The sequence below is a fragment of the Eublepharis macularius genome, chromosome 12 (assembly GCF_028583425.1).
Source record: "Eublepharis macularius isolate TG4126 chromosome 12, MPM_Emac_v1.0, whole genome shotgun sequence".
Taxonomy (NCBI): Eukaryota; Metazoa; Chordata; class Lepidosauria; order Squamata; family Eublepharidae; genus Eublepharis; species Eublepharis macularius.
Window position 1 is genome coordinate 32,262,919 of NC_072801.1, and position 27,482 is coordinate 32,290,400.

The 27,482-nt window shown below is 47.6% G+C and overlaps 1 protein-coding gene across 2 annotated transcripts in view; it reads left to right on the top strand.

The window, feature by feature from the left end:
• The first annotated feature begins 313 nt into the window (after nt 1-313).
• PIP4K2B (phosphatidylinositol-5-phosphate 4-kinase type 2 beta) overlaps nt 314-27,482 on the top strand; it is a 32,626-nt gene continuing 5,457 nt past the window's right edge. Inside the window, exons 1-9 of one of the 2 annotated variants that reach the window (XM_054995309.1) lie at nt 314-577; nt 6,453-6,550; nt 10,990-11,086; nt 12,377-12,529; nt 14,173-14,319; nt 14,839-14,877; nt 17,958-18,071; nt 20,057-20,315; nt 21,996-22,099. In XM_054995309.1, coding sequence (XP_054851284.1) covers nt 6,486-6,550; nt 10,990-11,086; nt 12,377-12,529; nt 14,173-14,319; nt 14,839-14,877; nt 17,958-18,071; nt 20,057-20,315; nt 21,996-22,099 — 978 coding nt within the window. In that variant the 5' untranslated portion in view covers nt 314-577; nt 6,453-6,485. Of the gene's footprint in view, nt 578-807; nt 1,369-6,452; nt 6,551-10,989; nt 11,087-12,376; nt 12,530-14,172; nt 14,320-14,838; nt 14,878-17,957; nt 18,072-20,056; nt 20,316-21,995; nt 22,100-27,482 lie in introns of those variants that run through there. The other variant, XM_054995308.1, reaches the window with a different exon arrangement.

Genomic DNA, 27,482 nt, shown 5'->3' on the forward strand with positions numbered 1-27,482 from the left:
CGGGGGCCGTAGAACGGAGGGGCGTGGCCACCGCCCTCTACGACACACTCTCGTAAGGACTGGACGATTGCTGAGGGGGGAAGGAGCGAGGCGAGAACCCGTTCTAGCTCCGTCCTTTTATTTCAGATCGACCCGGTTAGGCTTTTTTCCCCCTTTTGTAATTGCCGGCGTCTGTAACTGTAGCTGCTCTTGGGGTCTCTCTCTTTCTCCCCGTCTTTCAAACATATGGTATATCCCGCTCCTCCACGCCCCCTCCCTCCCCCGGCCGCCGCCATCTTGGCACCTCCTAAACGCAGGGGCTGAGCGGGATCTGGTTCCGCGGTGGAACGAACCACCGAGGAGGAAACGCGGGGGGTAGGCGGGGCTGGAGGACGTCTTGGCAGCGGGCGAAACCATTCTGCCACTATTTCGAAGGGGAGGGGGTGAGGTTCGGTCGCGTTCAAGCGGGGAGGCAGACGGAACCATTTGGCATCTGACAGGGGGTGGGGCTCAGGGACCCAACCATTGGCGAGAGGAGGGGCAATAATGCCGTGGCCCGCTCGTTGAGCCCGACCACTGAGGGGGAAGAGGGGGCAGGGTAAGGGGGACACCCTTGTAAATAGGGCGGGGAGGAGGATTAACATTCAGGGGTGTTCTGTGGAATAAAGATAGAGGTGGTGCCATTGTGAGAGTTTTGGGGTGGGGGGCCGCTGACTGGATTACAGTAGCGGCGGGAGGGAGGGGCTGGGTGAGATCATTTTGGAGTTTGGCAGGGGGGGTTAGGAAATACCACAGGCTCTATGGGGAGGGGTGTCCATTCTGAGTGGGTGAGGGAGAATCCGTGTGGTGCCATGTGGGCCATGGGAATTGACCTCTTGCTGTACTGAGCCTGGGGGGTGGGGTAGCAGAAGGCACCACAGTGGAGGTGAAGAGACATAGGTGCCCCCACTGAGTGGGGGGAGGGCTGGGCCTAGTGCTGCCCGGGTGAGGCCTGGAGCCATCACTCTCTAGCTTTAAGCAGTGGGCTGAGGTGGGAGTAGGGGGTGCAGGTAGAAGAGCAGCCAAGGTCTGGCCCTGCTCAGTGAGAGGTTGGAGGGTTGGCATTAGCTGGCAGAGGGGGAGGTCCAGGTGGCAGGAAGCATGGCAAGCCCCCTGTGGTAGAAGGCTGAGGCATTTGCTAGCAGGGAGTCTGGCCAGGATCCTCACGCTGCCATGGCCTCAAACTGCACAGGGGGCACTGTGCCAGGGAGCGTCAGCACAGCTCTGGGGACCGCGCTCAGTGCCTCCAAGACCAAGACGAAGAAGAAGCATTTCGTCTGCCAGAAAGTGAAGCTCTTCCGAGCCTCAGAGCCCCTCCTGAGCGTCCTCATGTGGGGGGTCAACCACACGGTGAGCAAGAAATGCACTCAAGGCAGGCAGCTCCCCACTCCCAGCTCCCCTCCTTTGCACATGTGGCAAGAGATGACGGGGACCCAGTGCCAGTTAATCTCCATGTGGGGATAGAGGTGCCTGTTCGTGGCCCTCTGAAGAGCCCATCCTCTGGGGCCTTCCATTCTGGTCACTTTTCTGGACAAGTGACTGCAGAATAACCAGTCTATACAGAGTTATTTGCTTGGATTAGGATCCATATTCTGCATGGGAGTGTGTATCAAGAAATCGTTATGCGGTAGATTTCTCAGTATGTGTTCCCATGCAGAATATTGATTCTAATCCATGTGAATAACTCTTAATCAGATTTTAATCATTTATAGTGTGTGGCAGACATTATTAAAACACATGAAGGAGTAATAGGTTTGCGTTACGTGAAATAAAGTAAGCTTTCCCCCTTACCTAGAAAAAAATATATATAACCAAAATGCTTAACAAAGTGAATTTAACATAACATACTTTCAAATTCTGAATACTGTATTTTTCATACATGGTGATGGGAACTAGATTCTAATGGGCAAGCATAATACCACTTTCCAGGTTTACCTTAGTGAAGAATTTTTTCTTTGCTGACGCTTCTCATCTGTTATTATGTAGGAAGGCATGAAAAGTGTCAGACCCCTTACTTATATTGTTAGTTTATACTAAAAGTTTATCAGCAGTTCTATATTGGTATATATTTCTGTTGGAGTAAGTCAGACAACTCAGTTTCTATGAATGTATTAAGAATTTGGAGTTCATTAGTATGTAGGTTTGAAAAAGCACACCTAGATGGATTTTGAAATTCAACTAGACTGAAAACGGTTTAATTTTTTTTTACATGGGTGCACAGGCCAGGCACCTGGAATTTTCCTAGAAAGATTCAAATCCCTCCTTTGACATTGAAGTACTGGTGGTACATTTTCTGTCCTATTAGTAGAGTGGCAACCTTGAACCTAGATTGAAATCCTGCATAGTAGGTTTACTCAATGGCCTTGGACAAATCACTGTTACCTGTCAACATATTAAGGACCAGCCTCACAGGGTTGCTGGGGGAGAGGGTAAGAGAAGATTAAATTTATCATGTGCAGCAAAGTGTGTGTGTATATTTGTTGATTATTTATATATTTACTTTATTTATACCCTGTTTGTTTTTCAAGTGGGGACACAAAGTGGCTTACATAGTTGTCTTCTAGTTTATCCGCACAACAACCCTGTGAGGTAGGTTAGTCTGAAGGTTTGTGACTGGCACAAGGTCACGCAGCAAACTCAGTGACAGAGTGAGGATTCAAACCTGGTTCTCCCAGATCCTAATCCAGCACTCTAACCGTTATACAATGCTGCCTCTTTAATTATTGTAAATGCTATGTGTATATATGTTGATTATTGTATTTCATAATTATTTTCTTTTGTGTCACTGACCAGAGTTATAATTAGCATTAAAATGCTGTCGGGGAAAACATTCCCTAGAAGCATTCATGGTCCAATATTGCTGCTTGGTGGGGCATTTGGTTGAAGGAGTAGCAGCACCACCTCCTCCCATTTATGCGAGGGGGGGCGGGTATTTGAAAGGAGGTGCCAGCTGGCAGTGAGCAGAACCCCTGCAGGGCAGGGCGTTGGTGCCCTGCTGATTGTACTGCCCCAGGCAGTCCCTTGGGTGGCTTGACTGGCAACTGACCCTGTTGCCAGTTGCTGGAGATCAGCCACAGGGAGAGCTGCTGCCCCTTTTCAGCCAGTTAACATTGGTTGGTGAATAAGTTGCACAACTCTCTTTTGTTTGCCTTCAGTTTACCTTTGCTGATTGTTACTTAGAATCTGAGAATCCCCTCCATCCCCCCAGCACCCACATTCCCCTAGGTTATATGAAATATTAACACCTTCTGTTCTGGAGAAAGTTTAGAACTTTCCCTGCCTAGGGACAAGGAATTGCTAGCAGGTCCTATCCAAATAGTCAACTTGATGACAAACAACAGAGGCTGTTTGTTGTTTCCCCTGCTTATAAGTTTCCCTTTAGTTGCTCTTAGGAACTCTGTGCTGGACATGGTTCTTCTGACACCTTCATGCAACAAATAGTTAAGGGTAGTCATTTCTAAAAACATACAAGGTCAGGGTGTCATGAGAAGTACATTATTTAAACTACTGGGAGCATGGTGTCATGCAGGCACACAATGGGTAGCCCTCTTTGACATAATTCCACTATGTATTGGGATTGGTCTAAGGCACCCACAGAGGAGGCAGTCAGTTGTGTCTCTGCATGATTTACTAGTCTTCCTTTCAGCCAGCCTCTGTTGAAGGTTCAATCATTCTGCCATCCATGTTCTTTGCATCAGATGTGATCGTTCAGTTACTTCCAAAACAGAAATGCCGAGAAGGCTGCCCTCTGCTTCTGTGCATAAGTTGCTTCACGAAGGGGAAAAAGGAGGATCCAGGTAATTACTAACTTGTCAGCTAGACTTTTATAACCTGGAAAGGTTTAAGAACAAATCATCAAACAGTCCTTGAGCAATATGATTACTAAGAGCCAGCATGGGTTCCTCAAGAACACATCATGTCAGACTAACCTTATCTCTTTTTTTGATAGAGTTACTACTGTGTTGGATTGGGGCAGGTTGTGTGCTGAGGACATAGTTTATCTTGATTTCAGTAAAGCTTTTGATAAGGTTTTGCATGATATTCTTGTTGACAAATTGGTAAAATGTGTCTTGGATGCTGCTATTGTTAGGTGGATTTGTAATTGGTTGACAGATTGTACCCAAATAGGTGGTTGGTAAATGGTTCCTCATCCTTCTGGAGAGGAGTGACAAGTGGAGTACCTGAGGAATCTGTCCTGGGCCCTGTGGTGTTCAACTTCTTTATAAATGATTTGGATGAAGGAATAGAGGGGGTGCTCACTGAATCTGCGGACAATACTAAATTGAGAGGCATAGTTAAATCAGCAGAAGACAGAATCAAGATTGAAGATGATTTTGACAGGCTGGAAAACTGGGCTAAAACTAACAAAATAATCACATGAAGAGCTTTACTGAGCTTGTTAGACCTCGTTTGGAGTAGTGTTCAGTTTGGGGCACTGTAGTTTAAAAAGGATGTTGATAATCTGGAAAGTGTCTGAATGAGGGTCACAAAGATGGTGAGGTGTTTGGAAAGGTTATGAGTGTATGAGGAAAGGTTGAGGGAGCTGGGTATAAGAGTTAATATGATAGCCATTTTCAAATATTTGAAGGGCTGTTACATAGAGAATGGAGTGGCGTTGTTGCCTGTTGCTCCAGAGGGTTCAACCAGATTCAACTGGTTAAAATTAAACCTTCCAGTTCTATGATTCTTGGTTAGCTTCCTTCCAATGAGGAGGCACACCCTAGCATGGGATAAGTTCCAATGACGGTAGGTAGTTTTTACTCCTGTGCAGTCTAAAAGGATATTGAGCTGTCCTATGCTGTGTTGCCCAGGATTGGCTGGTCTGACTGATGGGGGCTCTTGGATAGAAGCTTTCCCCAGCTAACATCCACTGGAAACTCTTGAGACTGAACTTGGGACCTTCTGCATTTACACAGTGTGTGCTTTGCCACCAGTCTATTTACTTTTTGAGTTGTTAGAGGAAAATGAGTTTCAAATATTAATTTGAGAGAAAAATACTCTCAAAAATCAAAAAATCAAAAATGTAGTAAACCTATAGTGAGTTTCAGTTCTGAAGTAAAGGGGTTTTATGTGTTTTTTAAATCAAGACTGATCTGTGCGTGATGAGAAAAAACTATGTTTGGAGGATGATCTTAGCAAAGTGTGGGGCCAATGACAGCTTGAGGTAGATGAGGTTTGCATGAAGGAGTCCCAGAAGCAGCATCACTGCTCAGAAAAAAGGCTTAAATCCCAGCTGAACATGTGAGTAGTATGTGGGACCTTGAGAGGGATTGTGAAAGGATCAATGGAAAGGGAGATGTCTTCCCATTTTTCTGGAAACTGACTGAGAAAAAGTGTGTGTTTCTTTTTGAATGTGTGAGTGAAGAATGCCTCCACTTTAAGCCACAAATAAAACCTGCATTTAACTCTCTACCCCAGCCTAGTGTCAAAAAATTCAGAAATGCATCTGGATGGATGGGGGATTGTAAAAAGCAGTTATAGTGATATTTATGGTCACAGAATGGCTCTTAGTTTTCCTTCTTTGGTGTATTGTTTATCTAGTGCTTTCAATTTGCTGTCTTTTTTTTTTTTTGGCAAAGATTTTTATAATCCTCTGGGCTGTAAATCTTCAGGTAGTACCTGTACCTTCCCTAGTTGGTTTAGGCTTCTAACACATAAGAAATGTGTATTAATGCTTTTTGCCTTCACAACTCTATGAGATGGCACACTTTTCAGGATTGGGCCCAGGGACACAGATGAAAAGGACAGATGGAGAATCTGAGCTTTCATTTAACAAGAGCAGGTTTATGGCCTTGATGGCTGTGAAGATATTTTTGAAAGTCCTTGTTGAAGTCTGAGAAGTTAGTTGTGTGACACTGATCAGTTTTCTAGAGATGGGTGGTGGTGGTCAGAAACCTCATCTCTCCTCTTGATTCTAGAAACCAAAGTAAATTGTGCAAAATAGCAAACACTGCAGAATAAATTTGGCAACATAATATAGATCATATATGCTTCCTCAGTTTCCCTGGACTAGATTTTAACTTTATGGTATCATGAAGTTTGCATAGCCCTGACCATTATTCTTGTTATACAGAGGGAGGTGGGAGCACCCTTGGTGGGGGAGGGGGACTCGAACCCAGATCTTTTTTGAGGCAAGGCATGGTGTAGCCTCTGGACTACAGTTTAGTGAAATCCTAAGCAGAATTACTACATTCTAAGCCCATTGCTTTCAGTGGGCTTAGAGTGGAGTAACTTAGAATCTCACAGTTTATCTCCCTTTCTTTCCCAGAAGTGTATAATGGACTTCTATGGGGCGTGGCATTAACCATGCGATTGAGTGGAATTGCTCTAGGTTCTGCAGGTACTGGTCATAGGCTCAGTGGAGATTGTCGGCTCTGCAGTCCTCGAAACAGATACTGCAGCCTGTTCAGATTTTATGTGTGTTTTTTTTTCAGATTAATGAGTTGAGTAATGTTCCTGTCCCAGTGATGCTAATGCCCGATGACTTTAAAGCCTACAGTAAAATTAAGGTGGACAATCATCTTTTCAACAAGTGAGTAATGGACAAAACTTTTGATGTAAGGCGTGTCCCCACCTCCCGTAGCAGGACCACCGTTCTATAAACAGCTGCTTTTTAACTTCATAGGAGACAATTGGTGGAGTCTGGTGCAGAGTTACTCCTCTTTACAGCTGTTGATTTCAGTGGGTTTACTTTGCACTGGAGTATCTCTGCTAAAGATTGTGACACGAGTGAAACAAGTGAGACGTGGCTAATGTAAATAAGCAGCTACAATACAGAATGTTCTGTGCTTCCATTTGATGGATTGTAGCCTGGGTCCATACATTGAATCAGACTGGCTCTCCTGAAAAGGACTGGTGTCACTGCTGCTCTGATCCAGTGGCGCTGGGCCACTTCTGTGCTTGTATTGCCTCTTCTATACATTTTCCTCTTTGAGACTCACAGGGGAGACACAGATCCGTGTCCCAACTTTTACAGAGATGATCCCTAAGCAGGCTCAAAGATGTGAGGCCTCCTCTATGGTGGATCCCATTCTTGGCCATAGGCTTCTGCTGGAAGCGCAGATGGCCTCTCTCCTCTTGGCATTTCAATGGCTTGCTAAATTGTGGCTGTTCAGAAAAGTTTTCACTGTGGGCTGGAGGTTTGGGGGGGGGTGTTTTCATGTGGATGTTTTTCAAGTGACCTTTGGGGCTTTGCTTCAGGTGGGTAGCTGTGTTGGCCTGTGGTAGAAGAGCAGGATTCGGGTCCAGTAGCACCTTACAGACAGGATGTGAACTTTTGAGAGTCAGAGCTCTCTTCGTCAGATACAAATAGTCCTGGACCCAAGTCTTACTCTTTGAGGCTATGTTTTTTAAAATATATATATATATATCCATCATTTTATTTTTGATCTTTTGATTTTTCAATGTGTGGGTACTCTTTCTTTTTGTTCCCCACTAGGGGTTTTGCTTTGGGAGGCAGAGTAGTGATCTAGAAGTGCTAAATAAACAGGTGAAGCTCTGAGCAGCTCGAGGGCTTGAAGTTGACAGACGGGCAGGAGAGAGAGACAGAATGTGAATTCTAGTTGGGGTAACGACTGAGTGTTGTGGGATCAAAGCTGGAGAAGAGTGGCTGAAAAATGTCTGTGAAGGCAGGCGCATCCTGATCTTCCTGAGCCCGAGGTTGGAGAAAGGGTGTAGCTATCCCAGCAACAGACATAATTCCCTGTAATAGTCAGTTTCAAGGAGCCAACTTCCAAGTCTGTGTGAGCCTTCCGGCACTTGGGTGTCAGTGATTCCCTCCACCCCCATCACAGCTTCTCCTCATTCTATCAGGGCCAGCAAGGGCTGTGTTGGCAGGGTGCTGAAAGAGGAGAGCAATGTGCTGCTGCTGCTGCTGCGCACCCCTCCCATTGGGTCATGGGAAATCTTCCCAGTGTCTCTAGTCAGTGGCGGGCACCCTGTCAACCATTAATGCCAGGCTTGAACCCTGGAAAAGGGATTGGGCATTTAGGGGAGAATGTGGCAAACTCCAGAGGTCTATCCCCATCACTCCTTAAAGCAGATTTGTAAAGAAGTGGTTACTTGGTCACCTGTGGTGAGTTGAAATGTCCTCCAAGCAGTCACGCAAGGAAGTGTTTCACTAATTGAAAGACTGATTGTTTTTTTCCTTCATGCAATTTATATGTCAAAAAGATGTATGTGGACAAGGAAGGCTAGTGACATTTTACAAGTGTGTGGACTTGCTTGCAAGACTGCCTTGAAGGGAACCACCATTTCCTTTTCTCCTTCCTCACCCACCCACCTGACCATTTGAAACCCCTTGTTCAGTTTGCATCTGAATTTGGTCAGTCTTCCATGATTAAATTCTGGCCCCATTTGAAGATATATATACATTTATTGTTTATAGGTAGAAATTATGGTAGAAATTATAGGTGGAAAATCTTAAAATTCAGAATTTTTATTTTGATGGGAGACAAAATATTGCTTACATGTGCATGTTTCAGAAAATTCTTGGTCTTCAACAGATTTTCACTAGTCATTACACTGAATGCATATGTCTGTATTGGGCGCAATAATTATAAAGCTGAAGGAAGAGCTTAAACTTCCCTAAATACCAGGATTTGATTCTTCAGGTTTAGAGAAATTTTGTTGGGCAGTATTCTACCCCATGTTCCTGTGCATTGCTGCTCTCTCCATCCCTTAGAAATATTACACCCAGAGTCACAGGATCCATCTGTGAACATTGCTGGGCTGGAACAAGGAGGGAGAAGGGGATAAAATTGCCTCCTCCTTTCAGCAGAGCTGTGTGTGGGGAACAGGAAGGAAGAGTGATTTCAACTCTTCCCCCCCCCCACCACGCCAACTCCTTGTAAGCTATGTAACTCTTTCGCCATGTGGGGCCTGGAGCCCTGGGACTGATCCCTCCAGAGTCAGAAAGAGCTGCATCATTGGAGAGGAAAACAAGAGAACTAATAAGTTCTACACAGAGAGTGGCAGCATACTTGCTGCCCGTTGTGTTTTTGTTTGTTGAATTGGAGAGTATGTGTAAAATCTACATATGCCTGACTTAACTGAGAGAAAAGTCCAGAAGCGTCTTAAATAGCAAGTGGAAAGATTTGTTTATCTGTTACTTGGCAAGCTGATCTAGTACCTGACTTCCCTTCTGTGCCCCTGGAGAGCTGTTCTGAAACTTGAGCACCCCGTTTTGTAGCTTGAATTGTTTTAAGTAGTAACTATATATTGATTTTTAAAAATTGATTATGTAGTTGTAGCTAAATTATTCATTGGAACAGATGGAGAAATGCAAGCATTTCAATTCAGGGAGTGTGTGTGTGTGTGTGTGTTTTACAGGAGATTTAGACAAAACAGTTAATCTGGTATGTGCAGGGGTACAAAATAGAGAAAGAGAAGTTGGCCTCTTTTTATTGGATATCTTTTGAATGATAGAATGTCTGAACTACACAGAGCTCTTCATTAGCCAGAAGTGAGATGGCAATCATATTTGAAGCCAAGCCAATAGTTATGTGAAGAAATGGCCACAGTTTACATTAGCAAGTTACCTGGGTTTGTCTAAAACTGAGAACAAGCAGTCTTTCCATGTTGCCATGAAACATTCTGTCTAATCAGGATATGTTATGGAACCAAGAGAAGGCGATTCCTTTTCCTGTTTTCTAATGCTTTTTTGCTACTTCCTGCCTTGTTGCAAGCATGGTTTCCTGTGTGCCCTTGTATGCTCTTCCTTCCCCCCCCCTCCCTCATTCTTCTCTCCTCCTGCCATGCCACTCTTCATTCCCATCTGTTGATCCAGCTGTGCTCTCTCCTCCTTGGAGCTTTTTAGAGTTACCCTGTCCATGTATCCTGATCCAACCCCATCCCTACTCTTCATCTATCCCTCCATGACTCCCCTGGGGAAGGTGCTGGAGGCTGAACCCAAAAGCAGGGGAAAGAGGAGTCAGTTGTTGGAAAGACAGTGACAAGCCATGAATTACTTTAATTTGATTTGATTGATTAGATTTCTAGCCCACCCTCCCCACAAGCAGGCTCAGGGCGGGTCACAACATTTCAGTCACATAAATACAAGAATATAAATAGAACAACACAATAAATACATCATAAAACCCAGTATAAATACAAAGAATTACAAAACATAAAATTTCTCCAAGATATGGCAATCAGTATACCATCTAGTAATAACCCACAGTCACTCTGGATAGACACAGAGAGATCTGTCAGAATCCAACCAGCAGGAGTGAAGGAGTCAACAACCACAACAGGAAGACCGGCAGGAAAGTTCGCCCATGCAACCATCACCATAGGCCTGGCAGAACTTCTCCATTTTACAGGCCCGGCGGAACAGTAACGAGTCCTGCAGGGCCCAAGTCTCTAGGAGAGAGCTTTCCACCAAGCCAGTGCCACAGCCCAAAAAGCTGTGGCCCTGGTCGAAGCCAGGCAAATGTCCTTGGGGCTGGGAATCACCAGCAGATGTTGGTCTGCTGAGCACAGTGCCCTACAGGGAACATATGGTGAGAGATGTTGGTCCCAGCCCACTAAGGCTTAAAAGGTTAGACCCAACACCTTGAACCTGATCCAGAATTCAACTGGGAGCCAATGCAGCTGGTGTAGAACTTTGTTTCTTCCTCTACACCCTTTTCCTTGAAGGTGTCTCTTCTCAGTTTCCTCCCTCCCCCCCCATCGCCATCTGCCTCACTGGAATCCCTGGTCTGGTTTGTTCCTCATAAGACCCTGCAATAAACCAGGATTGCCCCAGGTGTGTCCCCTGGAAGCAGTTGCAGCCAGTCCGAGCCCTCTGATGAGTGCATGTATAGGATGTATTTAATTTTGAGCAGCTGTGTGTTACCTTCATGCTATACATCTTTTAGGTGTGTCCTCAAAAAAAATTCAGGTGCGCACAGAAAAATGTAATACACAGAGTGGCCCTTCATCTGTTCAAATCATAATCTTAAAAGGTATCCTCTCTGCACTTGCTTCCAGGGAAAATCTGCCAAGTCGCTTCAAATTTAAGGAATACTGTCCTCTAGTGTTCCGAAATCTTCGGGAAAGATTTGGGATTGATGATCAGGATTATCAGGTAAGGAACAAGGTTGTAGCATCCTATTCAGGTGTTTCAAAGTACAAGCTTGCAAGGCTCTTGAGTCAAGCAGCACTGTTGGCTTGTTTGAAGGGGCTGGTGAGTGATGCTTGTTTTCAAGGTGAGGTGTATGTACAAGTCCTTTCTGGTTTAGGATCAGTGGTTCATCAGGCAGGATGCAGCAAAGCCTGAGGCCAGGCAAAGGCATTCATGGTTTGTATCCAGACAAGAGGAAGGGGGTAGTACCCTTGGGAATGAGACAGCGAGGTGAGACAGGTTTGATGTGAAGACGGGTTCAAGAAGGAGAGGGAAGAAGGCAGTAATGGTGGGTTGAGAAGGGGAGAGAAATAAGAGGCGTGAGCTTGCTTAGAACTGATTCTCTGCAAGGCACCAACCTCTTCCAGGACCTGTGAGGAGGAATGGGATGGAGGCTAGTATAGATGTCGACTTGGACAAGTGCATTGGGCAGAGATCTGGAAGTTTCTAGTCCTCATAGCTGTTTTGAACAGTGTAGAAAGTTGTGCTGATGGCCTCTCAATTATACTGTGGGAGGGGGCAGTGCATGCATGTACACTTGTAGTGGGAGAACCTCCAAGGCACTCCATTCTCTCCCTCCCTGTGACCCTTTTCTTTTTTCTGGATACTTTTTCCTTACCCCCTCCTCTTCCCCCCACCTTAAGTCACACAGCAGGGAATGGCTTCACGTGTCAGATGCTAAAAACTGCAAAAGCTGAACTGAAATAAAACTAGAGACTTGCTGTCATATCAGAGAGAGAGATGATTATTTCTGCACTCTGGGGAAGGTCTTTCCTCTATAGCAGAGGAATAGACATCATCTTCCTGCCATTGGGGTAATGGAGAGCAGCCAGTTTGGGTTTTCAGTAAATAAATACATGATCTAGATTTGACAGCTAAAGACAGGTTTAAAAATGGGTTGAATAAAACATCAGATACCTGAAATGTGAGAAACATTTTTTTTAAAACAAGCACTTTTGAGGATGCAAATTTAAAATGTGTTAGAATAAAGTGTAGCCATGTCCATCTACTGGAATTCTGTTTTGCACACACCCTAGTGTGCAGCTGGCATGGAATGCACTTGGCATCCCTCTAAGTATGATAAGAGGACAAAGGTGTGCATTTCCTTGCAGCTAAAACACATGGCTAGCAGCAATCCTCACTGCTTTACAGCTCATGTGATGCATGGTGCATCAACTGAATGTGGACCAAATTCTCTGGTCTGAAGGTGTGGTTGGTGCCTTCTCCACCTTTTCTTCTGCTCTCTCTTTGCAGAATTCCGTGACACGGAGTGCCCCAGTATACAGTGATAGCCACGGCCGATGCGGGGTCCGTTTTCTTACCACCTACGACCGGCGGTTTGTCATCAAGGCTGTGTCAAGTGAGGATGTTGCAGAGATGCACAACATATTAAAGAAGTACCACCAGGTACATCTCTGTATCCCTGATAGGCTAGCCTGTGAAGGTTTGTTCCAGTGTATGCTCATGTCTGGGGCCCTTCTTCATGGGAGTTTCCTGTTCTTCCCATTTGGTACTATAGTGAGTAGTTAGTGGTGCCCCTGTCACAGGATAAGAGGGGTGATGCTCTAGGTTAATCTGATGTTCATTTTCCTTCTCCAGCCAGCTTACTCTTTTGGGCTTCCAGAATGTGGGTGGGTGGCTCTTCTCAGCCACAAGTGGAGTAAAGTCCCACTGCAGTCTGATTGGCATTTCTAGTACTAAACTAAACTGGTTGTCACTCTGATTTACTTATTTACTTCATTTATACCCCACTTTTGTCCCCAGTGGAGACCCAAAGTGGCTCACATTGTTCTCTCCTCCATTTTATCCTCACAACAATCCTGTGAGATAGGTTAGAGTGTGTGACTGGCCCAAGGTCACCCAGCAAGCTTCCATGGCAGAGTGGGGGTTTGAACCTGGGCTTCCCAGACCCTGGTCCAACACTCTAATCACTACACTGGCCACTGATTTGTGCTGTGTTTGGTATAGGGCTTTCACCAGAGAGATGGTGGGGATAGAGTGATGCTCTTCTGGTGATTTTCATTGCAAACCAGCCAGTGCAGGCTGTGTGCCAGTCTAAGCTTCTGTGTTCAGCCCCCTTCATCCATTCCCTGCCTCCGGTTATGGCCTTTGCCATAGCTGCCCTCAGAGTAGATGGTGCCTGGTAGACTGCTCTATTCTTTTCTTATGTTGCATTCTTGCTAGATGACACTGCATCCTGGAAGTTCCCAGGATGAAGACGCTGTAGGCATCTTCCCAATGTTGTCAGGCTGGAAGCAGCTGCCATAGAGAATTGCTTTCTAGAACCAGTATGCAAGGTCTAGTCTGATAACACCCAAATGCATTTGGAGGACTGAAGACCAGACGAGGCAGAACATGGGAGATCTGTAATGGGATTACCTGATGTCTTTGTACTTAAAAGCAGCGAGTGGAGTGAGAGTAGGTTGACCCTTTTCAACTGTGCTCTTCCACCTGTCTAAATCACATCACCTGTCCCACTGGGGCTATTAGACTTGCAAAAGGAAGAGGCATTCTATATTAGACCTGTCTTTTCTCACTTGTGGGCTTCAGCAGACTAATTAGATTGGAAAAATGAACGGGGGGTGGGGTCAAAACCCACCCGATCCCAGTGCTGTTGCCCCCAGAATACTTGGACTCTTTGTGTCATCCTCCTATATCTTCTTTTAAATAAAATTAGAGATTCAGGGGAGGGGGACAGAATCAAGGCACAACTTTTTGGTTTGTCATTTGGACTCTTCACTGAGGACAATGGAGGCAGATAATCTCTGTTGCCTGCTCTGGCCCCTGCTCTCTCTGAGGCCAGGGCTTCAAGTGGTTTTAAGCAAAGCCATTACAATCACGTGTGCATACCCATACCTCATTTCCACTTGAAGAGGGCATGTCTTTTTAGACATGAATTTGGTTTCCAAATTCTGTTTTGAAATGTCCACATTAAAAAAAGGGAACCTGAAACATAGTAGCAAAATTGGTAAGAGACCTGTTGCCTTCGTTTCACAATCTGGAGCCTCCCTTTGACTTTTTGCAATCATTCTGTCCCCTGCCCCTCCCAGTTCATTGTGGAGTGCCATGGGAACACACTTCTTCCTCAGTTCCTGGGCATGTACAGGCTCACGGTGGATGGAGTGGAAACCTACATGGTCGTCACCAGGAACGTGTTTAGCCACCGGCTGACGGTGCATCGGAAATACGATCTCAAGGTGAGAGCTGTTAATGTATGGCTGGGAGCAGGGGGGACTCTCCCAACGGGGTTTCCTCCTTTCCTGAGAACAAGAAGCACTTCCTGGGCCCTTGTGATTCCATGGGGTGGGGTGAGGATGATGTGCAGTCATGATGGGTCATGTGGTACTCTAGCAAGAGGCAGAGCAAAAGAGTCTTGGTTGACGAGGTAGAGCCTTGGTGGTAATTTCCTTTTAAAAATACATATTGGCTAAATGGCCATTAATGTGAAGGAACTGTGCAGTTAGACTTGTAACAAACCGGTCATGTGATTTGGGGTTTGCCTGGCTGTCTTGGGCAATAGACCGGGGCTGCCTGTGGCTTTTCTCCTGAGCACGCTGCTGAAAGAATCAATCTCTCTGAACTCTGTGAGAAGTACTGATGGCGTAGAAAAACCTTAGTTAAGTGGGATGTGGGGCTGGGATTTTGTGCTTATCGTTGATCTGCCTTGTCTCTAAAATTAGTTTCCTTCTTCCTTTTTTATTTTTAAAATATTCCAGGGTTCAACAGTAGCCAGAGAAGCCAGTGACAAGGAAAAGGTAAGACTGGCTGTTAGGGCAAGGCCTTTAAAGAAATCTCAGGCATCCTGAGTAAAGCTGTAAAATGCTGCTATGGGCATAATTGTAAGGGGGATGTGTGGTGGTCCTCTCCCCACAGACACAGATTCTACTTGGCGTGGTTGGTGGTAGTGATGGTATGTGTTTAACTACGGAGGTTTTAAATAAAAGAATTAATCTGTGTGTCCTGTTCATTTGTGCCTAATGTCTGAGAGTGAGGTACTCTTTTGTTTGGGGGCAGAGTTTTTGTTCAGGGGACTAAGACAGCCAGACCAGATGTATGCTGGAAATTCTGTGAGTGGTTTGGCAATTTTATAAACATAATTTTCAGGCATACGCGGGCTGATTCAGATTGGGAACATAGAGACGGGGATTGTTCAGCACAGGTAAGAGGTTTAAATCCACTTTCCAGTGGCCACAGTCCAAATTGGGCTCATGCATGCCTGAAAATTGTTTGCAAGGGTGGAGTTTGTTTTTTGTGGCTCTTAAGTGATCAACAGTGGCATAGTAGTTAAGTGGTTGGGTTGCAAATCAGCACTCTACTGGTTCGAATCCCACTACTGCCATGAGCTCAGCAGGTGGCCTTGGATAAGCTACTTGTCTCAGCCCTAGTTCCTCAGCTGTATTGTGAGGATAATAATAACACCGACTTTGTTCACAGCACTGAGTGGAGCACTAATCTGTCTAGAAGAATGGTATATAAGCACAATTATTATTATTAACAGGAAAAAGGTTTGACTGTGCCTTTTCTAGGAGGCAGAAATAGATTTCTGGAGACATGTAGATAGCTCAGCTACTATATTATTAGACATCTCTCCTTCCTCCTGAAACCAGGACATTTGAGGCAGGCTAGCTGGAGTGAAAAGGAGTCATTTGTCTACTATAGATGGGGACACGAATGATTTGGGGTATCTGATGGCTGGATTAAACCCGTCCAGCAGGTTCTCTGCTATTTCTGTTTTGGAAATCCTATGGTTGTGCCTTATCTGCAGTTATGAAAGTTCATAATTCTCAGCTGAATGCACACAGATTTTAACAGTACAAATACAATGTTTGCAATCTTAGGCTAAAGGACATTTTTATTAACAGAGGACACAAAAATAATTCAGTTAAAAGTCTCCCCCCCCCCCCACTTGTGAAAATTTACTAGAAGAGTGGTCCTTCTGACTTCCAGTGGAAGGGGATTCCCAAATGTTGGAACCATTACTAAGAAAGCTGTTTGCCCAGCATACATTGGGTGGCCTTGATAGGAACCTGAAACTGTCCAAAGTCCTCATTGGCTGGATCAGGGCAGCAGAGCTGATATGGGGCAGGTAGTCCTCCAGACCTCAGGATATTAAGGGCTTCAAGGCTACTTCTCAGCACTTTGATTTGAACCTGGAAACAAATTGGCGACTAGAATAGCTAACACAAAACTGGTTGAAGATGTGCATGTCTACCTTCCCCAGGCAACAGAAGAGACACAAATATAAACTTCCAAATTTGTCTTCAAAGGCAGCCTAGTTACCGTGTGAGGTCTGTGCACGTGGCAGTCAGAGACATTTGTTGTGTGCATGAGCTGGCTTCTTAAATTGCTACACAAAATAACCAAGTGTAGGAGAGAAATCTCTTCTATCTCTCCCTCCTGTCTTAGCAGAACCTGCTGACTAGTTTAACACCTGACTAGATAGAAATGTGCCCAAAATCTTCACTTGGGAGAACCACACTCTTATTTTAGAAATCTTTTAATAAAGATCAATGCAGGGTGGAGGCATTTGTTGAGTAGAATAACCAGAGAACTTTTACTGGGAAAAGCCAAAGTACAAGTAAGCCATCAGAGTAATATTCCACTAGCTTACCGCTCAAAAACTCTGAGAAGCCTTACAGGTACCTGCACCCTGGTCTCTGTGCCCACGTGATACTTACCCACACTGTGCAGCATGTAGCTCAGATAATGAAGGAGTTTAAGAAGGGCAGAGAAAGAGGACAGATGGCAAGGAGGCTGAAAAGAGAAAATGCATTCTTTTCTATATGGGGATGTCATCTGGGGTGGCTTAGAAACATGCAGGCATCTGGTTATCTGAGCGGACCATAGACCTCCACCAGCCTAGAGGGTAGGAGCTCCAAGAATGATATTTGGCAAGGTTGCCAAGCAGAAGTTCAAGGGATAAATCCAAAAGAGGTCCAGGGAGAAAAGCTCATGGAATGGGACTGAAGGGAAATGAGGTTACTTAGACCCACTGGGCACACAGGCACAATTCCAAAGAGGAGCACATTGGAGGGAAGCTCTTATTGTAGGGATAGGGAAATAATGGAGACAAAAGTATGGCTTGTATGGGGTTGGAAGGAGGCAGGGGCATCAGGAGAAAGCACCTGCATATGCTGGGAGGGAAACTGGGGTGTGGGGCTTGCAGTGTTGTGATCAGGAGGGGTTTTCAAAGGGGAAGGCATTCCAGGTAATAATGAGAGCTGTAACAAAAAAGTCTGGGGCATCTTTAGGATCTTTGTCCTTCAGTGACAGGCTGAGGTCTCCAGCGGTCCTTTCTGCTAGGCTAGAACACCAAACCTCAGAGCATTATACTTTGATTGGGCTGAAAGCATAATAATAGCTGACCCATACATGATTTGAGCCGCCTGTCTTGGCTCGTCCTTTTGTGCCAATGCTGCATCCAAACCAGGAGTCCATTACTTTCCATGATTAACATGAACATTCAGTTACACAAAAGGAGCATGCTCCTGCTCGCCAGTCTGGCCACTTTCGTCTCCCACTTGTGCCCTCTGATGGAGAGTCCGCTGTTTAGCCGACCGGCAGGCCAGACCTCTGTAAGAAGGCAGGCGGGTGGGCAGGTTGCAGAACAGAAGGAGCACAGAGTGGGGCCACAAAATGGAGGAGGTGTCATTGTGGCAACATCCGTATTTGCTATCAAGAGCTCCAAACTGGAGGAAAAGCAGGGTACAAATATTATGACATTTCTGGTTCTTGTCCTGCCAGGTAACTCACATTGTCTTTTTCATCCTCATCCTAAAAAGTCATATGTAAAGTTAAGTTTTTTACACTTATTCTAGTTAAATCTTCTCTCTAGGCCAAGGATCTACCAACGTTTAAGGACAATGACTTCCTGAATGAAGGCCAAAAGCTCCATGTTGGAGAGGAGTGTAAAAAGAACTTTTTGGAGAAGTTAAAGCGAGATGTTGAGGTAAAATGTACAGAGCAGCTGGTGGGTCACTGGGAATGTGGGTTGGCCAGAAATTATGTTGGACCACGTAAGGCGCTCCCCATAAGGCACTCCCTGCCATCACCATTACTTTGACCTCCTTACCCCCAAAGCATTGTTGTCCCATCGTCTCCTGAATGCCAAACAAATCCCCAAAGGCTCTCAATTTAAACATAATGGAAGAGGCTGAAAAAAGATAATCAGTTAGGAAAAGTTAGGTGAAAAAGAGGTGTTTAAGTGTTTTCTGCTATATTCCTTTACCTTCAGTCACCCATCTCCTTGAATCATTACATTCTAAGTTCTTCCTCCACTGTTTCCCAGCCTTCACCTTCTTTGCTTGTACCCAGTCCCCCACACATGAAAACTATGTCTCTTATCTGTATACTCTCCATCCTCTTACCTCAGCATGCAGCCCCTATTCTTAGATATTGTGATATTTTTCTCCAAGCTAAACTACCCTTTCACTTCCCTCACCTGTACTATGTATCATTCTGCTGCTGACATCATCACCCCAAGCAGTTAGAATGTTTATGAATAATCCATGACTTCACAGCAGCACAGCTTTTATTTTTTTAAAGGTGGCATTTCCCAACTCCTGTGTGTGGGGGGGGGAGGGGGGTCCAACAGGAACCACACAGACAAAATTTTGTGTGGGGTGGTTCAACAGGAACCATACAACAAATTCTGTCATTTTGGGGCTGGAAGCCGTGCTGGGGAAGGGGTGAAACATCTTCCTTAGATGAAGTGGCTTGGCTTGAGAAGATCCAGAATGGGGAATGAAAGCAATAAACAAATGTCTTAAAACTCCCTCCTGAAAAGAAAGGGCAGGGAGTAAGTCAGTGAACAAAAAAAAGATGTGGCAGGGTCACAGGTGTGGGCATGAACAAAGATGTCAGAGGGAGTGTGAGTAAAAGAAGCTAAGTTTATGGAGCTGGCAGGAGAGCTGACAGATATTGCAGAGCAGGGCAGTGTGTGAGCAGGAATTCCTACACTTTGTTCTGAGAGATTAAATAATTAACTCTGAAAAGTGTGCTGACAGAGGAGCTGTCTGATGAGAGTCTGGTAACAAGTGCCTTGGACAGCAGACCATTTGGCACAAGGGAAGTAGCCTGGTGGCCTCACTCCCTGGCAAGGTTGAGATGTGGCACTGGATCAGGCCTTCAGGTTCAGTGCTGCTTGATTTTTTTCAGATCAGGGGGGTTATGGTTGCTGCCTGGTGGCCCTGGAAATCCAAGCCTGAACCGCACCCTGGTGTTCCCTGTTCAAGGCTTCTCTCCTGCCCTTCTCTCCCACCAGGCACCTGGTTTGGCCAAATTAGCCCTCCCATCCACTAGAACCTCATGCTAAACATCTAGAGTCCCAGTCGCTTCCGTCTTCAACACTCACTGGTAGAGGGAGCTTTCCAGCCAAGTAGAAAGCACGCCTCCTTCGCTGCTTGAATGTTCCCCTTCTACCTAAGGCAGTGTCAGAGTTCAGCCCCAGGTTTAGCAGAAGATATCCTTGGACTCCAGGAGGAAAGATGCAAGAGAGGGTTGGGAGAGGGGGATCCAACAGGAACCACACAGACCAAATTCTGCCATTTGGGGGCTGGAAGCCGTGCTGAGGAAGGAGTGAAACATCTTCCCCAGATGAAGTGTTTAGGCTTGGCTTGAGAAGATCCAGAATGGGGAATGAAAGCAATAAATGTCTTTAAACGCCCTCCTGAAAAGAAGGGTGTAGAGGAGAATCAGTTAAGGTTATTTGATTATGAAGGGGGAAAAGAACTGGGCAGTAGTAGTCTGAAGATTGGAGAAGGAAGTCAAAGCAGAAAGAAAGGCTGACCACAGACTAATGAAAGGCAACCAGGGTGCAGATCTGAGGACTGGAGACTTAATGGCGGTTCAAGGAGTCTGCCCTGGTCCAGACAGGCAGGTGGCGTCATTCTGACAGATGGGGGAGAAAGAATGTCTTTTTCTGTTGGCTCCCAGTTTCTTGCCCAGCTGAAGATCATGGATTACAGCTTGTTGGTGGGGATCCACGACGTGGACCGTGCAGAGCAAGAAGAAATGGAAGTGGAGGACAGGGCAGAAGATGAAGAGTGTGAGAACGATGGCATCGGGGGGAACCCCATTGGTTCTTATGGGACCCCCCCGGACAGTCCTGGTAACCTCCTCAACTTCCCTCGGTTTTTTGGACCAGGGGAGTTTGATGCGTCAGTGGACGTCTACGCCATGAAAAGCCATGAAAGTGAGTGTGGATGGTGTGGGTATTGAATGTAAAGGAGGTGGGATGGAAACTGGTGGTAAAAAGTCGACGAATTTCCAGTCTACTAATAAAAAGGTGGCTGATTAGTTTGAATAAATATGGTGAGATCCAGCCTGCTTGCTGCTCTCCACCAGTCTGGTGGGTCTCATGTATCCTCTCGACTGCCCTGCCCTTCCAACAGCACGTCACAGTTTCTGTCTTGGGACCCCACATGGGGTTTTCCTGACTCCCACAACAAAGGTTCATTGTCTGTAGTGATGAAATTTAGTTCCCTTTGACCACCAAATATAGCTGTGCAGGGGGTCTTGGGACCTGCATAAACATAAGCTGTGTATGGGGGAAGGCTGTGGGTGAGGGGGATTAGGTGCAATGGAGTGAAAAAGCTGTCTAGATCCAGCTGGAAATTATCTTGCTGACAACTTCATCCAGAGCAGTTTGAATGTTTATGAACATTTAATGACATGACCCTAATCTATCCAGAAACTTGGGAGGGGGGAGAGCTCAAAGATGACAGTTTTTAGTCTGTGTTGCGGAATAGCTACTCACTGGAAGTAAGTTACCACAATAGCCCTGAGTCTGAAAAGCAGAAGGTATTATTCTTATCAAAATTGTGCTGTGTTTAACATTTTGCTGTGTAATAGTACATTATGTTATGGAAATATTCTAGCAGGGAGAAGAAAGGTGTTTGTTGTAGGACAAGCATCTTTTGTATCTTGCCCAGGGCCTGCCCACCTTTAAGTATGCAGAGTGCTTCTGTGGTTCCCTACATTTTTCTTGCAGTGGTAATGTCGTGTGTTTTTGAGACACCCTTTCTGTCTCCCAGGGGTCCTGCTAGCCTGAGCTAAGATCTAAATTCTGGTTTGAGGTTGTAGAGAAGTACATAAGTCCCCTAGCACCCGGCCCGAATTGGTTCAGGGGAATCCAGTCAGGAATTCCTCAATAAGTATCTCAATAATGGTGGCTGAACATCCTTGAAAGTCACTTCCTATCTTCCCATGTGAGAAGAAGCCACAAAGGAGTGTTAGGTCTGTCCTTGAATCTCGAGCAGGCTCAGTTCCTGTGGAATGATGGTGACACCCGGGAAACTGGGCCCATGCCCAGCACCTGGACGTGTCTTCTGCAGCACATAATGGTTTATGGCAGATATTTGTTCCACCAAATTGTATGCATAGAAGTACCTGAATGTTCCCTGAATGTAGAAAATTGAAAAACACACAAGCGGCCAGTTTTTCTGCGGCTCTGCCTCATCCTTCACCATGCCTGTATGTGCCTGAGCTGAATTGGGCTCCCTTGCTGTTTGATTTCTTTCATAAGGGCCTTTCCTCCTTGCTATATTCCTTCAGTTGAAAGCAACAGTGAGTCTAGTGGAATGGGGAGAGGAAAGCCTTGAAATGGGTGGGGGACCCTTGAAAGAAACCAGCTGCCAGTAATGCATGATATACCAGGTAAGAGAAAGGTGCTGGGTCTGTGCTCAGGGCAGCCTTGTTTCTTCACATGCTCTGCCAAATCAGCATTTTTGCTGAGAAATGGCAGCTGTTGTCTCTGGCCATTGGCTGGACTTGGCAGTTCATCAGCTGTGTTGCGCTCAGAGCTTGGAAAGTGATAGCTGTATCCATCTCTGTTAACAAGTTTCTCTTTCTCTTTTATTCATCTTTTGATCAGGTGCTCCTAAAAAGGAGGTATATTTCATGGCCATCATAGATATCCTCACGCCATATGACACAAAGAAGAAAGCGGCACATGCTGCCAAAACTGTGAAACATGGGGTAAGAGGAAACAGTGGGCTCTTGACCGTGCCACCAGTTTCAGGGGATGAGGCCATATTCTCATATCTGAGAGAGAGGAAATAGTCCACCACCACCCTGTTCATTTAGCAACCCTCTGTTGTCCCTCTGATTGCTTTGGTTGCTCTTTTCTGTACATTCTTTCACTGTGTATTCCAGTGTGGGAGCCATGTTAGTCTGCTACAGCAAAGACAGAAAGGAATCTTGTGTCACTGAAAAAACTGACAGCCGTATCGAAGAAGGTGATTTTATGGGCTAGAGCCCACCTTGTCAGACTCATGGTGGGAATTCAGAGCACACCACATGATCCTTCATGTATAGTCAATACAGCCTCATTCCTTGCAGGTCCTCAGGCAGGAATTTAATTCAGGAATTCTTAAAAACTATAATACCCTTTCAAGGAAGAAACAGATTGACATATACTGTTGAGGAGACTATTACAGGACAGGGTGAAAAAGATAGTGACAAAACACTTCCAGCTGTCCCCTGCAGTGCTCAGCTAAAGCCACTCCATCGTATCATCAGTGAATCCATCTTGTATAAGGATGCTTCTTTTCTGTTGAACTGGGATGGTGTATTTATTTATTTATTACCTCCCCCTGCTTCATCCAAGTTGCTTAGGGTGCTTCCTCCATTTTTGTCCTCACCATTACTCTGGGAAGTAGGTTAAGGTAAGAGAGAAGGACTGGCCTAGAGTCACCTAGCAAGCTTTGTGGCAGAGTGGGGGTTTGAACTAGGGTCTCCCCAGCGCTAGTCTGACACCCTGACCACTGCACCAGACATGGTAAGGGATGGCCTCCTAATCAAAAAATAGTTGCTCACCAACAAGAATGGCCCACCTAACAGAAACAGTCCCTGCAGCAGACCCAGAAACTAACCCCATCCCCACCCAGAGCTGCTCACTCAGGCAATATTCCTCTGGGCCCTAATAACGTCAGCCCTACCATTCACTGCTCATCCTCCAGCATAATATATGCACTATGTGGTCAGTAAAGCCCTTCTATGATCTACATCTGTGCAAAAGTATTAATGGACACACTTTGCCATCAAAAATGGGGGGAAATATTTCAGTCTACCAGGACATTTCATTGCTGACCTGAAAGTTATGATTCTTTGACAAAGTAACTTCAAAGGAAGACTACAGCAAGAAATTGCTGAATTAGAATATGTAAGTTTAATTATATTAAGCGGGGCTTAAACAGAACTGACACCTTTCATACCCACTATAGGATCCCCGTGTGTTTATTGACACATCTACCCTAGACGTGTCTGGGTGAGGTCCACCTCCACTTTGGTCCCAGCTTCACATGAGAGTAGCCTGAGTGGAATGAAGAAACCTGCTGCCTCTCAAGCTTAGGAGCTGCTCTCACTCCTTGGTTGTATACCCCCAGTGTAAGGGAATATTCTCATACTGGACAATGGACATCACAAACCGCAACAAAGGGAGTGCTAATAAAGCAATGGTGCTCTTAGCACGCATTCAGAAGAAAATCTGAGGCCTTGAATACGGGGCATAGAGCACTTATAAGACTAACAAAATTAGTGGTAGGGTATGAGTTTTCGTGAGCCACAGCTCACTTCTTCAGATAATTCTTCGGGATTAGGAGGATTTGAGTCCTATAGCACCTTAGAGACCAATAAGATTTTCAAGGAATAAGCTTTCAAGAGTCAAAAGCTCCCTTCTTTAGATACCCCAAAAAAGGGTGCTTTGACTCTTGAAAATGTACTCCCTGAAAATCTCCTTGGTCTCTAAGGTGCCACTGGACTCAAATCCTGCTGTTCTACTGTAGACCAACGCCTGCCTGAAACAGTCTGGATTAGATCACTTTGGACTAAGAACCTTTCAGTGGAAAGTGCTATGTGGACCTCAGCTCTTTCTGAACCTTGACTGGTAATGTGGCTGCTTCCTTTGAACTCAAGAGCCAGTTTGATGTAGTGGTTAGAGAGTTGGACTAGGATCTGGGAGACCCAGGTTCAAATCCCCCATTGGGCACGGTATAAATGAAGTTGTCAGGGCTTGCCACCGCTGCCACTGGGCGTGGCACTGGGCGGTCTGCTCCTGACGTCATAGGCGGGCCAGGGATTCTGCAGGACCCTGCTCTGTGGAAGGAGGGGCGGTATACCTCACCCAGACTCCCTCTCAGTCCACTCGCTGGCCTGCTCAACCTGGCCTGCTTACCCTCTGCGTCCTCTTTCACCTCCTCCTCCCAGAGCTCTCCTCCAAACCTCCATGCTTGCATCGCACCGCTCTTGCTCCACATCATCACTCCCTACTCACACCCACCACCACAGGGCTCTTCCCAGCCAGCTTTTATAGGGCTTCCTTCTACTGTCCCACCCCTCTTCCAGCCTGGTCTTGGGCTGCACCAAGCAGTTGCAGCTGGGGTAGCTGATCTGGCCCCACTGACCAGCACCAGCTGTGCCTTGTTCCCTGGCTGCCCAGCCTCCCTGCCTTGGCTGATTGCTGCAGGCCTGTCCAGCTGCAGTCCCCTGGCTAGCAGCCCGGCCTGCCTGGCTGAGCTGATGGCTGAAGGTGGGTCCAGCTGCGGCTCCTTGGCTGGTTGCCCAGGGCTTCCTGCAGAGTGCCTCCAATAGCCCCACCTGGAGTGGCTTGGCTTTTGGCAACTCCTGGGCCAGGCTACTATTTTCTAGCTGGGGCGTGGCTTTGGGTTGTTGGGGCTGCTGCTGCTTCTCCTCCTCAGGTAAGGTTTTTGGGTGGGTGACTGCTGGGCCCCCAATCCCTCTGCCCTTGCCCCCTTCTGCCTTGCTTAGTCCCCTTTCCTTCCCCAGGGGAGTGGGACTCACTGGCCTCCTTCTGTCTCCCCCTGCCTCCTGAGGCCCTGGGCCTTTGCCCCTTGCCCCTGGCACAGGCAGGTTCTGGCTCCATTTGCCCATGGGAGGGGTTGACCTGCTGTCCCCCGGCTGCCCCCTCTGCTTGCCACTCAGACTGGTTGACCTACTGTCTGCTGGCTGACCAGTTGACCTGCTGGCTGCTGGCTGCCCCCTCTGTTTGCCCGTCGGCCCGGCTGACCTGCTATTCCCTCTTGTCAAGTCTGGGGGCTGGGGCTCAGACCCCGGACACACACCCCCACTTGGCTTTGAGTTGTGGGGGTCCGGTTCAGCCTCGAACATGCGGGACATGAAGTCCGCATCCACATGCCGTGCCCCCTGGCGGTATTTGATGGTGAATTGGAAGGGTAGGAGGGAGAGGTACCACCGCAGCACCCTGGGGTTGTGCGCCTTCATGCGATGGAGCCACTGCAGGGGTGCATGGTCTGTCAGCAGTACAAAGGGGTTGTTGGCCAGGTAGTACTGCAGGGCCCCCACCGCCCACTTGACCGCTAGGGCCTCCCGCTCCACCGTGGCATAGCGCTTCTCGGCGGGCTGGAGCTTCCGGCTTAGGAACAGAATTGGGACATCCACGCCATCCCGCTCCTGGGTCAGCACAGCCCCAAGGCCGGTGTCCGAGGCGTCTGTGGCCAGTGTGAAGGGCTGGTCAAAGTCCGGGTTCCATAGGGCCGTGGCATTGGAGAGGGCTAACCGCAGGTCCTTAAAAGCTGCCTCTAGTTCTGGGGTCCACCGGACTTGGTTGGGCAGCCCCTTCCTTAAGCTGTCCGTCAGGGGCGCCGCTCGGGAGGCAAAGTGGGGGATGAACCGCCCGTAATACCCCAGCAGTCCTAGGAATCGCCGAACCTGCTTCTTGGTCTTGGGCTGTGGGGCGTCGGCTATTGAGGCCACCTTGTCCGGTGGTGGCCTGACTCGTCCTCCCCCGACCACAAAGCCCAGGTATTGGAGTTCCTGGAACCCCAGGTGGCTCTTTTTTGGGTTCGCCCTTAGTCCAGCTCGTTGGAGGGCCCTTAAGACGGCTTCCAGGTGTTGGAGGTGGGTGGGCCAGTCGGGGCTGAAGATAATAATATCATCAATGTACGCCATGGCGTACGCACGGCACTCTCCCAGCACCTGGTCCACCAGCCGCTGAAAGGTGGCTGCTGCCCCATGCAGGCCAAACGGCATCTTCTTGAATTGGAAGAGGCCTTGGGGGGTGGCAAAGGCCGTCTTCTCCCGGTCCTCCGGCCGTACGGGCACCTGCCAGTAGCCCTTTGTTAAGTCCAGGGCCGACAGGTAGCGGGCGGACCCCAGGTGGTCCACCAGCACGTCTGCTCGGGGCATGGGGTAGGCGTCGAACTGGGCCACCTTATTCAGTTCACGATAGTCAATGCAAAACCGGGTGGTCCCATCTGGCTTGGGCACCAGGACTATCGGGCTCCTCCAGGCACTTCGTGAGGGTTCGATTACACCCAGCCGGAGCATCTCGTTTGTCTCCTTCTCCACTGCCTCCCACCGCTTCCTGGGGATGGGGCGCCAGGTAGCCCGGGCTGTCTGCCCCGGGCTGGTCGGGATGGCATGTTGAATCAGGCTGGTGCTGCCCGGCCTGCGGGAGAAGACCCCGGTAACCCGTGCACAGAGGTCTCGTAGCTGGGCCCGTTGAGCTGGATCGAGCTGGGGGTCTACCTTGGGCTCCTCGAACTCCGGGGCTTCGGAGGTCCATGGCAGCTCACTGTCAGGAAGCTCCAACGGGTCCTCGGCCACGCCACACTCCTCTTCTGGGCGCTCATGCCACCGCTTCAGGAGATTCACGTGCAGGGTCCTCCGCCGACGCCGGCCAACCCCACACTGGACTTCGTAAGTAGTGGGGCCCAGCACCCTCCGAATCGGGTAGGGGCCCCTCCATGGGTCCCCTTCCTCTCTGGGGAATACCGAGTGGTGCACCAGGACCTTCTCTCCCGCCTGGAAGGCCCTCATCCGTGCACCCCGGTCGTAGGTGGCTTTCTGCTTCGCCTGGGTGCGAGTCAGTCTGCGGTTCGCCTCGGCTTGAGACTGTTGCACCCGGTTACGGAGTTGGCTTATGTACTCCCGTGCGGTGGGCGCAGGGCTGCTGGCCTGGGGCGCCCAGCGTTCTGTCAGCCGGGAGAGCATCCCTCTTGGCTTGCGCCCATACAGCAGCTCGAACGGGCTGAAGCCAGTGGAGGCCTGCGGGGTCTCCCTGAGGGCAAACATGAGTGGGTCGATGTACAGGTCCCACTGATGAGGCTTCTCCCGTGTCATCTTCTTCAGGGCCTCTTTGATGGTCTGGTTCAGCCGCTCTGCCAAACCGTCTGTCTGAGGGTGGTAAGCCGAGGTGAACACCTGCCGGATCCCCAAACTCTGGCAGAGTTGGCGCATGGCGGTGGCACGGAACGGGCCTCCTCGATCTGTCAAGATTTCATCTGGCAGCCCCACCATCGCGAAGAACTTGGACAGTGCCCGGACCACCCCCGGGGTCTGCATGGTCCTCAGCGGGATGACCTCAGGGAACCGTGTGGCG